This window comes from Giraffa tippelskirchi, chromosome 4 (genome assembly GCF_054371585.1).
Source record: "Giraffa tippelskirchi isolate mGirTip1 chromosome 4, T2T-mGirTip1v1.2.pri, whole genome shotgun sequence".
Taxonomy (NCBI): Eukaryota; Metazoa; Chordata; class Mammalia; order Artiodactyla; family Giraffidae; genus Giraffa; species Giraffa tippelskirchi.
The window spans coordinates 120,003,193-120,016,282 of NC_137278.1; the positions used below are offsets into that span (position 1 = coordinate 120,003,193).

The 13,090-nt window shown below is 33.9% G+C and overlaps 1 protein-coding gene across 12 annotated transcripts in view; it reads left to right on the top strand.

Moving 5' to 3' along the window:
- TMTC3 (transmembrane O-mannosyltransferase targeting cadherins 3) overlaps positions 1-13,090 on the top strand; it is a 74,003-nt gene that overhangs the window by 28,529 nt on the left and 32,384 nt on the right. For all 12 annotated transcript variants that reach the window (XR_014082535.1, XR_014082534.1, XR_014082531.1 and 9 more), the window contains 3 exons: positions 3,862-4,010; positions 5,994-6,114; positions 7,614-7,725. Coding sequence is in view for 2 of the 12 variants with exons in the window: in XM_081592054.1 (XP_081448180.1) it covers positions 3,862-4,010; positions 5,994-6,114; positions 7,614-7,725 (382 nt within the window). In the remaining 10 variants the exon portion in view is untranslated. The remainder of the gene's footprint in view (positions 1-3,861; positions 4,011-5,993; positions 6,115-7,613; positions 7,726-13,090) is intronic.

Sequence of the window (13,090 nt, forward strand, 5' to 3'; positions counted from 1 at the left end):
GTTTTCTTAGCTCTGCCCTCACTTCTTACTCATAATAATTGTATTGCCTTTTACTTTAAATTATGGAAGAAAATAATCATCTTTAACATTTTCTTAAGAATTTATTGTATGCCAGAAAGTGCTTTTAATACTTTGCAAGTATATTCTGGCTATAGCCACTAGATTCATTTATTCATTCAATAAAAATTTTGATTTGTAGCCTATGTATCAGGTAGTGTTTTAGGCACTGAGTATATGATAATAAAAAGAAATACAGGGCCCCCATTGCCAGAGAACTCACATTCTAGAGAAATTTGAAAGAATATAAGGTTTGAAGAAAGATATATTTAACTAGTATCTGGACCTGTTGAGTTTGAGGCGTCTTTGAACGGAAATTTTGAATGGCACTTTGTGCCTGGAGTTCTGTGGCAAAGCCTGAGACACACATAAAAGTTTGATAAATTGCCACAGAGAAATTTGGCAGTTGCCATAGAGATAGTAATTGAAAGCAAGATGTAAAGAAGAAGACCTTTGGAGAGGTTATAGAGCAGCCTTTCTCAACTGGGATTTGTCACATCTCTTAGAGGTGGTAACTAGCTATCACCATTCTAGATGCATAGAAGTTAATTCATACACATAATGCCTGCCTTAGACTATTTGTTCTTAATTTTCCCTCAATAAATACTTGAAGGGGCTAAATAGAATGAAAGAGAAGAAGCCTGTATCTCAGTCAGTCTTGAAAAACTTCCATATTTAGGTGTTGTGTAAAGGAAAATAAACCAAATGGGAAAGACCAAATGGACAGAAAGGTAGGAAAACATTTCTGGAAAGAATGGTTAACACCCAACAGTTGCTGTCAAGTAGTGAGTGAGATCAGTTGGATTTGACTTCTTTTATGTATATTAGTTACTTAAATGAAATTTGTATCTGTGGAGTGGTTTGATTAGGAGATGAGGCAGTGAAGATTGCTAGTGTAGATAACCTTTAGGAATGACTTAACTGAATATTTCAAAGAATGAGACAAGGTCTAATTTAGAGAAGATAGCCAGTCAGGCAATGACTTCAAGTATAATAAAACAACTGATCTTTTGTTGGGGGATCAGGGCTTGGGGCAAGCATAGAGACCTGGAATTGATGGACCTTCCAAGGCTGAAGTGGGTTGATACTGGGGGGAAGACTTGCTTGGTTGGCATTTAGAATCAGTTTCATTGGAGTACTCAGTTGGCTGACCTTTATACACAGAGATATCACTAATGGGTTTGCTTACAAAAACATACTCTTTGAGTTGAAACGTTAAGTGAGGTTACAACCGACTGCTTGTTAACCATGTCCACAAAAATCTTTCCCTAAGAGTGTGGGAACTTGTTTTATACCTAAGGGGCATAATGAATGGTTAAGATAACTTAAAGATAATGTTGTCAAAGGAGAAGGTTTTTAAGGTTGGAAAGGCAAGAGCATTTTTAGCATAGAAAGTTGATATAAGAAAGTGATTAGGTAAATGAAAGAAAGGCTGATTGATAGTGAGATTAGACGTGTAGAGCTCAGGTTTGGCCTCAGATAGATGGAGACACTGCTTATGTTATAGGAAGGATGTAAATGGTCGTGAATGTAGATGTTAATAGATTTAGTAGCAGAGAATTCAAGAAGTTCTTGTTTTATCGCTTTTGTTTTTTCTGAAAGTCTGGTAGTGTAGTCACCTCCTAAAAGTGACATGGGTCAGAAATTTGAGAAAGATTGTCAAGATTGAAAATAGTAAAAGAGAGTGAGAGTGAGCCTACCAAAGAAACCTAGAATCTTGATCAGTCTTAAGGATTTAATTTGAAGTTGATCATGAATTTATGATGATATAGATTTATTTTTGCTTTGGGACTTTGTCTAATAGTGCTTTGCAGCTCACATAAATAAAAATGAAGCAGATACATGGTAGAATACATCCAAAACTGAGTTTCTACTAAAAAGCAAAAAAAAGAGTAGTTAAATATAAAGTTTTGACAAATAAAATAATGATTTGTATAGTGCAAACTGAATAAAAAATAGAAAGGATATTGCCAATGAAATTAACATAAATTTACATTAATTAATTACATTATGTTTTGTATGTATAAAAAAGGAACCCTTGTGACTTTAGGTATAACTGCTTTAAATATAGTCCTAAACATACTCTTAAATTTTTTGAAATTGAAATAGAGTCGATTTATAATACTGTGTTAGTTTTGTAGAAAACAAACTTAGCTACCAAAGGAGAAGGGTCTTCCCTGGTGTCTCAGTGGTAAAGAATCTATCTGCCAATACAAGAGACCCAGGAGACGCAGGTTTGATCCCTGTGTTAGGAAGATCCCCTGGAGTAGGAAATGGCAACCCAAGTATTCTTGCCTGGGAAATCCTATGGACAGAGCCTGATGGGCTACAGTCCATGGGGTCGTGAAACAGACAGGACTCTTAGCAACTTAGCAATGTAAAAAAGGGGAAGGGAAGGAAGACGTGGGATAAATTAGGAATATAGGGTTAACAGATGCAAACTATTGATACTATACATAAAATAAAAAATAGAAAACTATATTCAATAGCTTGTAATCTATAATAGAAAATAGTCTGAAAATAAATTTATATATATGTATAAAACTAAACATACTGTTTTTAATGGCAATATATTTGAAGATACCTGAAAGAGGTAAGTAGACCAAAGGAATATCTACCAGGCACCAGGTATTATGTTAAGCACTTAATAAATAAGATGTCATGTGTATCTCAATAGTATAAGTAGTTAATAATACCATTTATTTATTAAAAAAATGGAGTCACAAGGTGATTTGAGTAGTTTACCTTATAATTAGAAGCGAAACAGATTTGTCTCCGGAACTCTTTGCTCTTCCCACTCTCTGAGAAGATATTGCATTATAGTTAACTTGGTTGGCATACATTAACAGTGTATTAGAACAGCTGAGTAAGTTAATCATTGAGACATTTCTTATTAAAGAGTCGGTAGATTTATTTTTTGAGAGATGGCTTTTCTTTTTTTGTGTAGCTTATTCATCAATCCATGATGCCTCTTTGGATGAATTTTAACACTTTTTATTCTTTCAAATGAAATTGCCTTAGGGCATCCATGAATTAACAGGGAATTTTTTTAGAAAAGGATCACATATTCAGGAACAAATACCTCTGTTTCACAGCTACCTGGTTGTTTTTGTCAAACATTTCTAGGAAGTGGAAAGTGAATTATGCACTCTTAGTGTTTTACCTTTTTGACTAAAAAGAAAGCACTAAAATTTTAGACTTATAGATTGATATTATAATGAGCAGTTTGATGGTAGTGCTTTTCTTCAGATTGAGTGTTGGATCATTACAAATTATTAATTCGTGATTCATGGAGAAAGTGTTCTTTTCACTATTTACTTTTCTACATCAATTTTCAGTAGTAAAGTATAATAAAAAGCATTGTTTCCTCTCAAACTGTTAGAAGACTCTCAGACTTCTGAAATTGACAAAACAACGTATTTATTCCACAAGGTACTATAAAACAAATCAGAGTAACAGAATATGGAAGCAGATGTCCATAGAAATAGATATCCTACTGACAACCAGCTTATTTCTCTCCATAAGTTATTTGTGTGCTAGTTATTTTGTCTTATCTTTTGTAATGACTGTAATCTGGAAACCATATGCCATCCCATTTTCAAAATGGCAAAAACGTCTTAAGCATTTTGTGATGTTTATTTCCAACACAGTGCACAGTGTTGGAAATTTAGAAATTCTTATGGAATAAATGACTGTTGATTTAAAGGGGCCAGTTTTATTTTTATACATATATTAATATTTGGATTTGACTGTTGATATGTATATATTTTTTAATTTAATAAATTATCTTTTTTCTCTTTGTAGGCGCTTTGTTTAATGGCATTACCATTTATTCCTGCATCAAATCTTTTTTTCCCAGTTGGATTTGTTGTTGCTGAGCGAGTATTATATGTTCCTAGCATGGGGTTCTGTATTTTGGTAGCCCATGGATGGCAGAAAATATCAAACAAAAGGTGAATTAAAATGTTAGTGCATTTAATGCTTACTAACTATAGAATTTATGCATTATGTATGATGCATTTAAGTGTTTAAAATGTTTATTCTATTTTTATGTCATCTTTTTATACCTTTTTGTTTTTCACACTGATAGTCTCCTTAGCTCCTTAACTCCTACCTTATCTGTGTTTTTCCTCATATTTATATAATTTTATTTTACAGTTTAACACATTAGAGACTTTCATTCAGATGCAGATGTTACAAAGAACATTATTGAGATTAAAGTTTCAAATGATCATTGCTGCTTTCATATGTAATGAACTAAGATACAGTCTTCTTACTTAAATGAGTCATATTGGATTAATACATGTAAAATGCATATAGAAAGCAATATGTAATTTCTTGCTTCATAGAAACCACCATGTTCTAGTTGCCTTAAACTCACTGTCAAGGAACAGAATAATCACTGACTGTATATGCAAAAACTAGTCACTATTTCTTTTTTCTTACTTTCCCGTCACCTTTCAACCCACGGAATTGACTTCTGTCTTCATCACTTTACTGTCATGTAACACATTGACTCTTGTGGCTAAACTCGGTCAGTGCTTGGTTTAACGTTTATCTCCCTGGCATCTGTAATGAGTCTCTGTCCTGGGTCTCTGCCACCTGTGCTCATTTCTGCTCAACCTCTTTGCAGATTCTTCCTGTTGTACCAGCTCTTTAAATATTTTTTATTTCTCTGAGTTTTACAAATAGCTATTTTTCTCACAATACACGTTCTCCTTGATGATCTCATCCATGACTACAATTTTCACTCTAAACTTTCTCGTAGCTTCTACCCATGTATCCAGTTATAATCACTACCAATCTTGTAGTGCCTCCCATGTGCGCCAGCTCTGTAATAAATACACTATGTAGATTTGTTTTCTCGTTTAATCTAGACATCCCTTAACTTCATTTTGCACATTTGAAAATTGAAGCTCATATAAGTTACCTGAATTACACAAGACCACACAGCTAGTACACATCAGAGTCTTGATTTAAATTTATATCTGACTATCTCTCATGTCCATGTTCCTTCTGATCTATGCACTTTTATCCTGGTTAAGTGGATCAATCAAAATGAAAGAAACTGAACTCTGTAACTGAAGCAAAAGCAAAAACTCAAAGAACATTAATACTAGTAATACCAAATAAGATCATAGTGATTATCGAAGTATAACAATCTTTTTGTAAGTGACAAATTGTGTCCCAAGTGATTAACCTAAAGCTATGAAAGTAATTTGCATCTATTTTATAAAGGGTTAATTTTACTATGAGTTTTAATGAATAATTCTAGCTTTTTAAAATGTAAAATTCTGGGACTTTTCTGGTGGTCTACTGGTTAAGAATCCCTCAGCCAATGCAGGGGACACATTCAGTCTCTGGTTCAAGAGCTAAGATCCCACATGCATAGGGCAGCTAAGCCCATGCACACAACTTTTGAGCCCACATGCCCTAGAGTCCATGCTCTGCAGCAAGAATAGCCACCACAATGAGAAGCCTGCACACCACAACTAAAGAAAGCTGTCCGCAGCAACGAAGACCCAGCACAGCCACAAAAAAATAAAAATAATAAAAGTAAGATTCTTTGAAGAATATTGTGATACCTGTGGTGTATATTGTAAGCAGTAATGTTTTAAATATAGCCAGGGATAAGATTGAGCCTTTATAAATACCACTAAGAGTATTCAGGTTATAGGTAATGGTATAAAAGAAGTATAAGAAGTCACAATTAATAATTTGGTTTATCAGTTTTTTTGACATTGAGCTTTATACAGTAGTGTTTATAATATTTAATTTTTTTGGTGTTATTCTCTCTCAAGCTGGATGATTATTAGAATAGTCCCTAGTCTTTAGAATAAATACAAACACAACATTTAGAGATACTTAACGTATTTCTTACCTCTTTTTGGTAATGAAGACAATGTTTTTTGTTCTGCTTTTTCTTCCTTAAACAGTGTATTTAAAAAGTTATCCTGGGTTTGTCTGTCTTTGGTGATATTCACTCATGCCTTAAAAACACTCCACAGGAATTGGGATTGGGAGTCTGAATATACGCTGTTTATGTCAGCCTTGAAGGTAAAGTGTTATGCAAAATATATCACCAATTATTTCTTATTGCCATCTCTGCTATGGTGTTCTAACTTTACTTTTAACTTGACAATTAATTCTCAGTGTTAAATACTTCACCAAAAAATTAATAATAATTTGTTCTTTGTATAATCTATACCATAACCAGTGCTCTACAGTACTTAGTTGTATGTCTGGAGCATATGTGAATAATTCCCCAAATGTTATACAATTGTTAGATGCTGAAATGATAAAATGTTTAAATATGAATACTTTGTTTCATTTGTTCTTAAGGTGTACTTTTTTTTTTTAATCTTTTAACATGCCTGAAATCAGAATAAATCTTACAGTGAAAGGCATCTTACAATTAATTAATGACCTTTTTTGTTTCTTAATGATATATAAGATAACAATGAGCCTTATAACTGATGGCATCTTAGATTCAATGAAATAAAATTCATGATAGAAAATGGCGCCCTATCATACTGAGGATAACCAATGGTTATAAAACTGTAAGAAAGATAGGAACTGGCAGAAAGGAGTGATGTTGCATCTCTGTAGAATGGACAATATAAATGAGAAAAGTTCTTTTTAAAAATCATATGATTAGCTTTCTGTAAAAGTTATAAGCAAAGATTTTTTTTTCAGTTGCTTCTTTTCTTCAAATCTTTAAACTCTTAACTTCCTTTTTGGCTGTTTCTGTACTCTGCACAGTTCCCATTACTCTAATAGACTACATAAATAGCCTTATGTCAAGCCTCAAAATAAGTCATCACTGCAGTGTTTAAACATATTCTCGTGCAAATTCCTTCTTTCCCAAAAGACTGTAAATAATAACAGGAATTTTCAAACAACTCTATGCTTTGATGAAGTGAAATTTTAATATATAAAATAGATGAACTGAAGTTTTAGCATATTGATGTTGAAAGGGAGGAGAGGTTAAATTTCACGAAGCAGCAGTTTTCTTTTTGACCCCTTCTTCATCTCCATGGAACACTCGATTCCTAATAATATATCAGACAGTTATCTGTGTTAATTGGAGTTATATATATACATACACACACACGTACATACACTTTTTTTTTTCTGAAAGAAATCTGAATGACTTTTTTCCAGTTTTTTGGGATATAATTGACATATAACTTCATCTTTTAAGTGTACAATATAATTATTTTTAGATATATATATATAACAATTACCAGAATAAATTAACATCCATAACTTCATTTAGTTACTTTTTTTTCTTGTGATGAGAACTTTTAAAATGTACTTTCTTATCAGCTTTCAAACATGCAATATAGTACTGTTAACTATATTCCCTGTTGTATATATTTGCATCCTTAGACCTTACTTATAACTCAGAAGTTTGTACCTTTGAACTACCTTCATCCATTCATAGACATTTCTGTGGAGTACTCCTTTCCTAATAGTATACCAAACAAAATCTGTGTTAATTAGACTCATTTTTTAAAATTTAACTAATTTCTATCTGTACTTCTGTATTTAAGGTAAATAAAAATAATGCCAAATTATGGAATAATGTGGGTCATGCTCTGGAAAACGAAAAAAACTTTGAGAGAGCTTTGAAATACTTCTTACAGGCTACGCATGTTCAGCCAGGTAAGCATTATTGATTAATAAAGATTGTTAATAGTTTGTTTTCTTTTTGAAAATTTGATTATATTTGAAGAAAGTAGGTGGAGTTTATTTTCAAGCTTTATTCCAACTGACTTGAATACTATAATGTTTGGTGCTGGCTTATTTTTTGAATTGGATTATATGTTAGAGCTATTTATATCAGACATTTAGGGATGTTTTTAAATACAGATTTGTTGGATGACACTGATGAGCAATTTTGGTGGAATGATAGATACAAAGGCCTATTAGGAGAGTAGAAGAAGAACTGGAGACAGTTGATATTAAAAACTGATAAGAAATGTTGGTGTTGAGTATGGGGTCAAGAGAGGGTAGTAGGATGCTGGGGTTTTTTGGGCTTTTTTGTTTTGTTTTGGTTTGGTTTTAAAGATGAAAGAAACAAGGAATGTATGTGACTAGTGCGTTGAAGCTGGGCAAAGTAGTAATTCAGGGTTGGGAAACGGAGTAAAGGATCATTGTTCTTGAATAGATGAGAGTAGATAATTAGGCTCTGGTACTCAGGATGAGGATTTTAGTCAGCTGAACCAGTACTTACCATATAGTAACAGGGAAAGCAGAGTGTAGAAATATGGACATAGATAGGCAGGTGAATAATAGACAAATAACTTCTGGAAGTTATTCTTTGTTTGCTTTTTTTCTCAGTGACATAGAAAGCAGAATCAACAGTAGAGTGTGGGGAAGGGAGAGGAAGTTCTAGAGATCTAAGACCAGGAGAGAGTCTGAAGTAGTCATCTAGGACATGGCTTCACAAACTTTAATGTGTGTGTGAATCACCTGGAGATGTAATGGTTCATGTTATGGTGTGTAGAGATTTAGAGTAGGGCCTGAAGTTCTGCATTTCTAATAAGTTCCTAGGTGATACTTAGCCCATGAATCACATGTTGAGAAATGAAGATCTAGGAAAATGCATAGACTAGGAAAATGTGGTGTGATTGCCAAGCAGCTGTAACACCCTTCTTGAGGTTAGCAGTGCTTAATTAAAATTAAACCGATTGATGTGGTTATGTTTTTCTCCCATTACTTTATGTATAGTATAGGCAGGCCCAGAGAATTTGGTTAAACAGGATTAGGATTTTGTCAGATGTGTATTACTAAACAAAGGGTTAAGGGGATATTGAGACATAGTCTAAGCTGATTATGAAGAGATGTGAGAGAGGGTGAAACATGAGGAAAAGATGATCAGATCAGTGGTTTATAGATCTGAAATTATTGGTTTCTGAGGAGGGTCTATCTGGAGCATTGCTTGTTTTCAGTAGAAATGCTGTTGACATTTCAAGTATGCAGAACTGTCTGTATTCCAGGGTATGTACCAAATATGGCCCCCACCTACCAAATATACTCATTACTTTCCATTCAGCACGATAACCAAAAAGTACTTTCACACACACACATTTCTCAATATACTTGGCGGGGTGGGGAGTGCTGTGCATGGCCCCCTATGTTTCTGCTGGACAAGACTGTGACCATTGAACTGACTAGTTAAAGGAGAATGGGGGTGAAAGTCATTGGAAGAAAGGATATCAAAGCAAGTGTTAGAAGATACACCTTACATAGATTTGAAACCACTAAAGAATTTTGACAACTGTGTGATGTTGTAGAGAAGGCGAGAATAACAAGGAACCATAAACTTGCAGTGGGTCACTACAATAAGGAGGGATAATGAATAACAGAGTTTAATGACCTGAAATTCCGAAAGGAGTGGTTTTAAGGAGTGGCAGTGGTCTGCAAGTGATATGGATCTAGGAGGACACCTAACTCCAGGCCCAGTGTTGCAGAAGATAAAAAGATCACAGTCATCCCTTGGAAAACCTACCAGTTTCCCCAAGGCAAAGGTGAATTCTAGTTAGAGAATGTTGTAGAAATATATAACTGATGGTCTGGCCGTCTTTCCAATTTTATCTCCCCTGGCTCTTCTGCAGTTTAGTTTTTTCTTGAAATATAGGGCATGTGTGGTGGGGTTCCTCACCTCTTTGCATTTGTTCATGTTTTTTGAATCTAGAATTCCTCCTTGCTTCCAATCCACCTTCCACCATATCCTACCATCTCTTGCAACCCATCTCACATGGCTTCTTATTAGAGGAAAAAACCTTCTGTCTTTCCAATTAGAAGCAAATGTTTCTCATCTTCAAGACCCCTTACAACTTTCATATCTTTCCTGTGATACCTGTTATTTAAATGTTTATTTAAAATATTTATTTATTTAAAATATATATGTTATATTTAAACTGAGGGGCTCCCTAGGGGTAGCATGAACATCTGACTCATCTTCATACCTACTGCATCATCGAGCACAGTTTTATACACAGTCAGTGGTCACTAACTCTGGCAGTTTTAATTCATTGCTTTCTAAAGCCTTTTAGGTTCATTCTGGGAGTTTTTAGAGAAGCAAAGTCATCTTTATGTTAGGCATGCAGGGACTTCGAGACTTAGGAGATGGTATTTAGGCTCCTTCAGACTTATCCTAAATTGCACAGTAATTTCTATCTCATTGTATTGTTGAGACTGAATGAAATTGTGTTTGGTGCTGCATGCTAGTGCTAAGTAGCTTCATTCGCATCCAACTCTTTGCAACCCCATGGACTGTAGCCCGCCAGGCTCCTCTGTCCATGGAATTCTTCGGGCAAGAATACTGGAGTGGGTTGCCATGCCGTCCTCCAGAGAATCTCCCCAACCCAGGGATCGAACCCACATCTTTGGTGTCTTCTGCATTGACAGGCAGGTTCTTTACCAGTGAATATAATTATGGATGTTTAGTTTAACATCATTTTTCCTCTCATTGTCAGTTGTCACTTTGGTTATTTTTGAGAAACTTCCTAATCTATCTCCTTTAGTATGACTTACCTACCATCCTCTCAAAGTTGCTATTTCTATTAATAATAAGCAATGAGCTAGAAAAATAGGCAAATCATTTTATTACAATTTATTATGAGAAAGTACATAATCTTAGAAACATTGAATTTGGCATTCAGAGACTTCTGGCTCATTCTGTGTTTTTCAGCTATGTTCTTCATAGATAGATTTGACAGGTGAAACAACATGGAGAGGAGGAAATCAAGTCTTTTTGTCCCTATTAGATGTATAGATGGAGACAGATCTGTAAGTTTGGGGATAAGGGGAATGGTCAGGACTAAAGATAAAGATTTGAAGTAACAAGCATGTAGGTAGTATTTAAAAACCCTAGAGCAGTGTAGGATCACAGAGAGTAGAGATTCTTAACATTTTAAAGTAGCTTAAAAAAACAAAAAAAGAAGACATTCAATCTGAAGGCTTTTCTTGCTTAGCCAGAAAAAGAATATAAACTACAAAGTGGTCTTTGACTAGGCGACATGCATGTTAGACAAACAATTGATTATGGGTTTTTGTTTGTTTTGATGGTTATGAGTATTTTAAAAAAATCAATTCACAAGCTCAAATTTTTGCAAATAAAATTAAAGTTTCCATAAACACGTTATAAGGGTAGATTTTTCTCAGGAAACACCAGATTTCCCTTATGGTTTATTTTTGCCCTAAAATCAGTAATTTCATTTTTATCTAACTCCAGCAAATCTTTGAGACTGTTTATATCAGAAAACAATCATGGGCCTGTAGTTCAAATTTGATGCCATCAAGAAGGGAATGATTTTTGAAGTTTTCAGAAGTTTCCAGATGTTTATAATTTATCTTTTTAAATAAATTGACAAATTTGTGCATAGGAAATAATAGGAAAGCAGCACAGATGCCTAGGGTATCAGTGCAAGAATATGTAACTACTGTTGATGGCTGAAGAATTATTATGCACAGAGTTGCCTGATATTTGCCAGTCCTTTACGTTGATTAAAGGCAGACTGCTAGATTCATGCTGCTGTTGGTTTGGATAGTGCACTCACAATAACAAGATTGTTTTTTGAAACTGTAGCTTCTTAGTCATTCAAATGTAACTGATGTTTATATTTTGCCTGCTTGCTTACCTTTTTTTTTTTTTTCCAAATTTAAATTTGCTTTAACAGTAATGCTGTTTCCTCCTGGAATCTTAAAACTTTGTAACTTATAAAGAAAATTGCTTTAAAAACTGTGTTTTTTCATTTTTATCCTTTCAGATGTGTTATGTAGTTCTTTTGATGCTAAAAGCTATCTTACTGCTATCTTTGTTCTTTGAGAAAGTAAGGATACCTTACTGAGTGTCTGTAGTTTTCATCGATATCTACTTGCCATAATTCTAAGAACCTGACCAGTGTGTAGTAATTTGCCTTGTCTTTCATCCTAATGGATATCCTCTTTCTTTTCTAAGATTAATTGGGGCTCCTTTCAGTGATATATTAATACTTAGCTGACCTAATTGCACTTTTATTTACTTAAACTTTCAGTTTATTCATTTCTTAGATTAAATTTTCACTGTATAATTAATTTTTTCAGGTTCTGTACACTCTTTAGTTTTTTCTGGGTAACTTTCTGATCTCTATAGAGTAATTGGTATAGATGTATCTGATGTTTAAAAAAAATCGAGCTTGGATAAACAAGATCCTACTGTATAGCATAGGAAACTATATTCAATATCCTGTAATAAACCATAATCGAAAAGAATATGAAAAAGAATGCTTATATATGTGTAACTGAATCACTTTGCTGTACAGCAGTAATTAACACCATGTTGTAATTCAACTATACTTCAATAAAAAGTAAATTTTTAAAAAAGAGCTTTTTGAGAGTAAAACTCTAAAGCATTACTCTTGGTAATGCAGTATATTTCAACCTTCGCTCTACATCATAATTGCCTCTGAAACTTTAAAAAAACATTTTTGCAGTCCTGTTTGTGAAGATTCTGTTTTGATAGAACTGAGTGGGATAAGATATCTGAATTTTTCAAAGCTACACAAGTATTCTGAATGCAGCCAGCATTGGGAAGCATTTTTTCTTTTTTTCTTTTTTTTTTTGACTTGACCCCCTCCTGAAACCCCATGAGATTCAGTAATGTATCTAAAAATAAAAAAATCAACCTTTTTTCCCCTAATCTTGTCCCTTAGTTCTCTAACTGAAGCTGTATGGCATCTAACAGCTTTTGTGCAGTGCACACAATTGCCAACCTGAAACTTAATATAGCAAGATCTTAGGACTGTTACTCTCCTCCTAGGGGAATGCTAAGATATATATGCTTGGCCCCTATGTGTCCTGGGAGTTGCAGGCAGAGAACTATTCCACAATTGCAAAATCATCATCGGTGTCACAGGCAAGTAGTAATCATAATTTGAAACCTTGTCATGTCTGTTAGAGATTTATGTTGAGTAAAATTTGTCTAAATTAAGATCTCCCTTCTTCTATCTGTATTCCAAACTTTTGAAATATTTACTGGAAA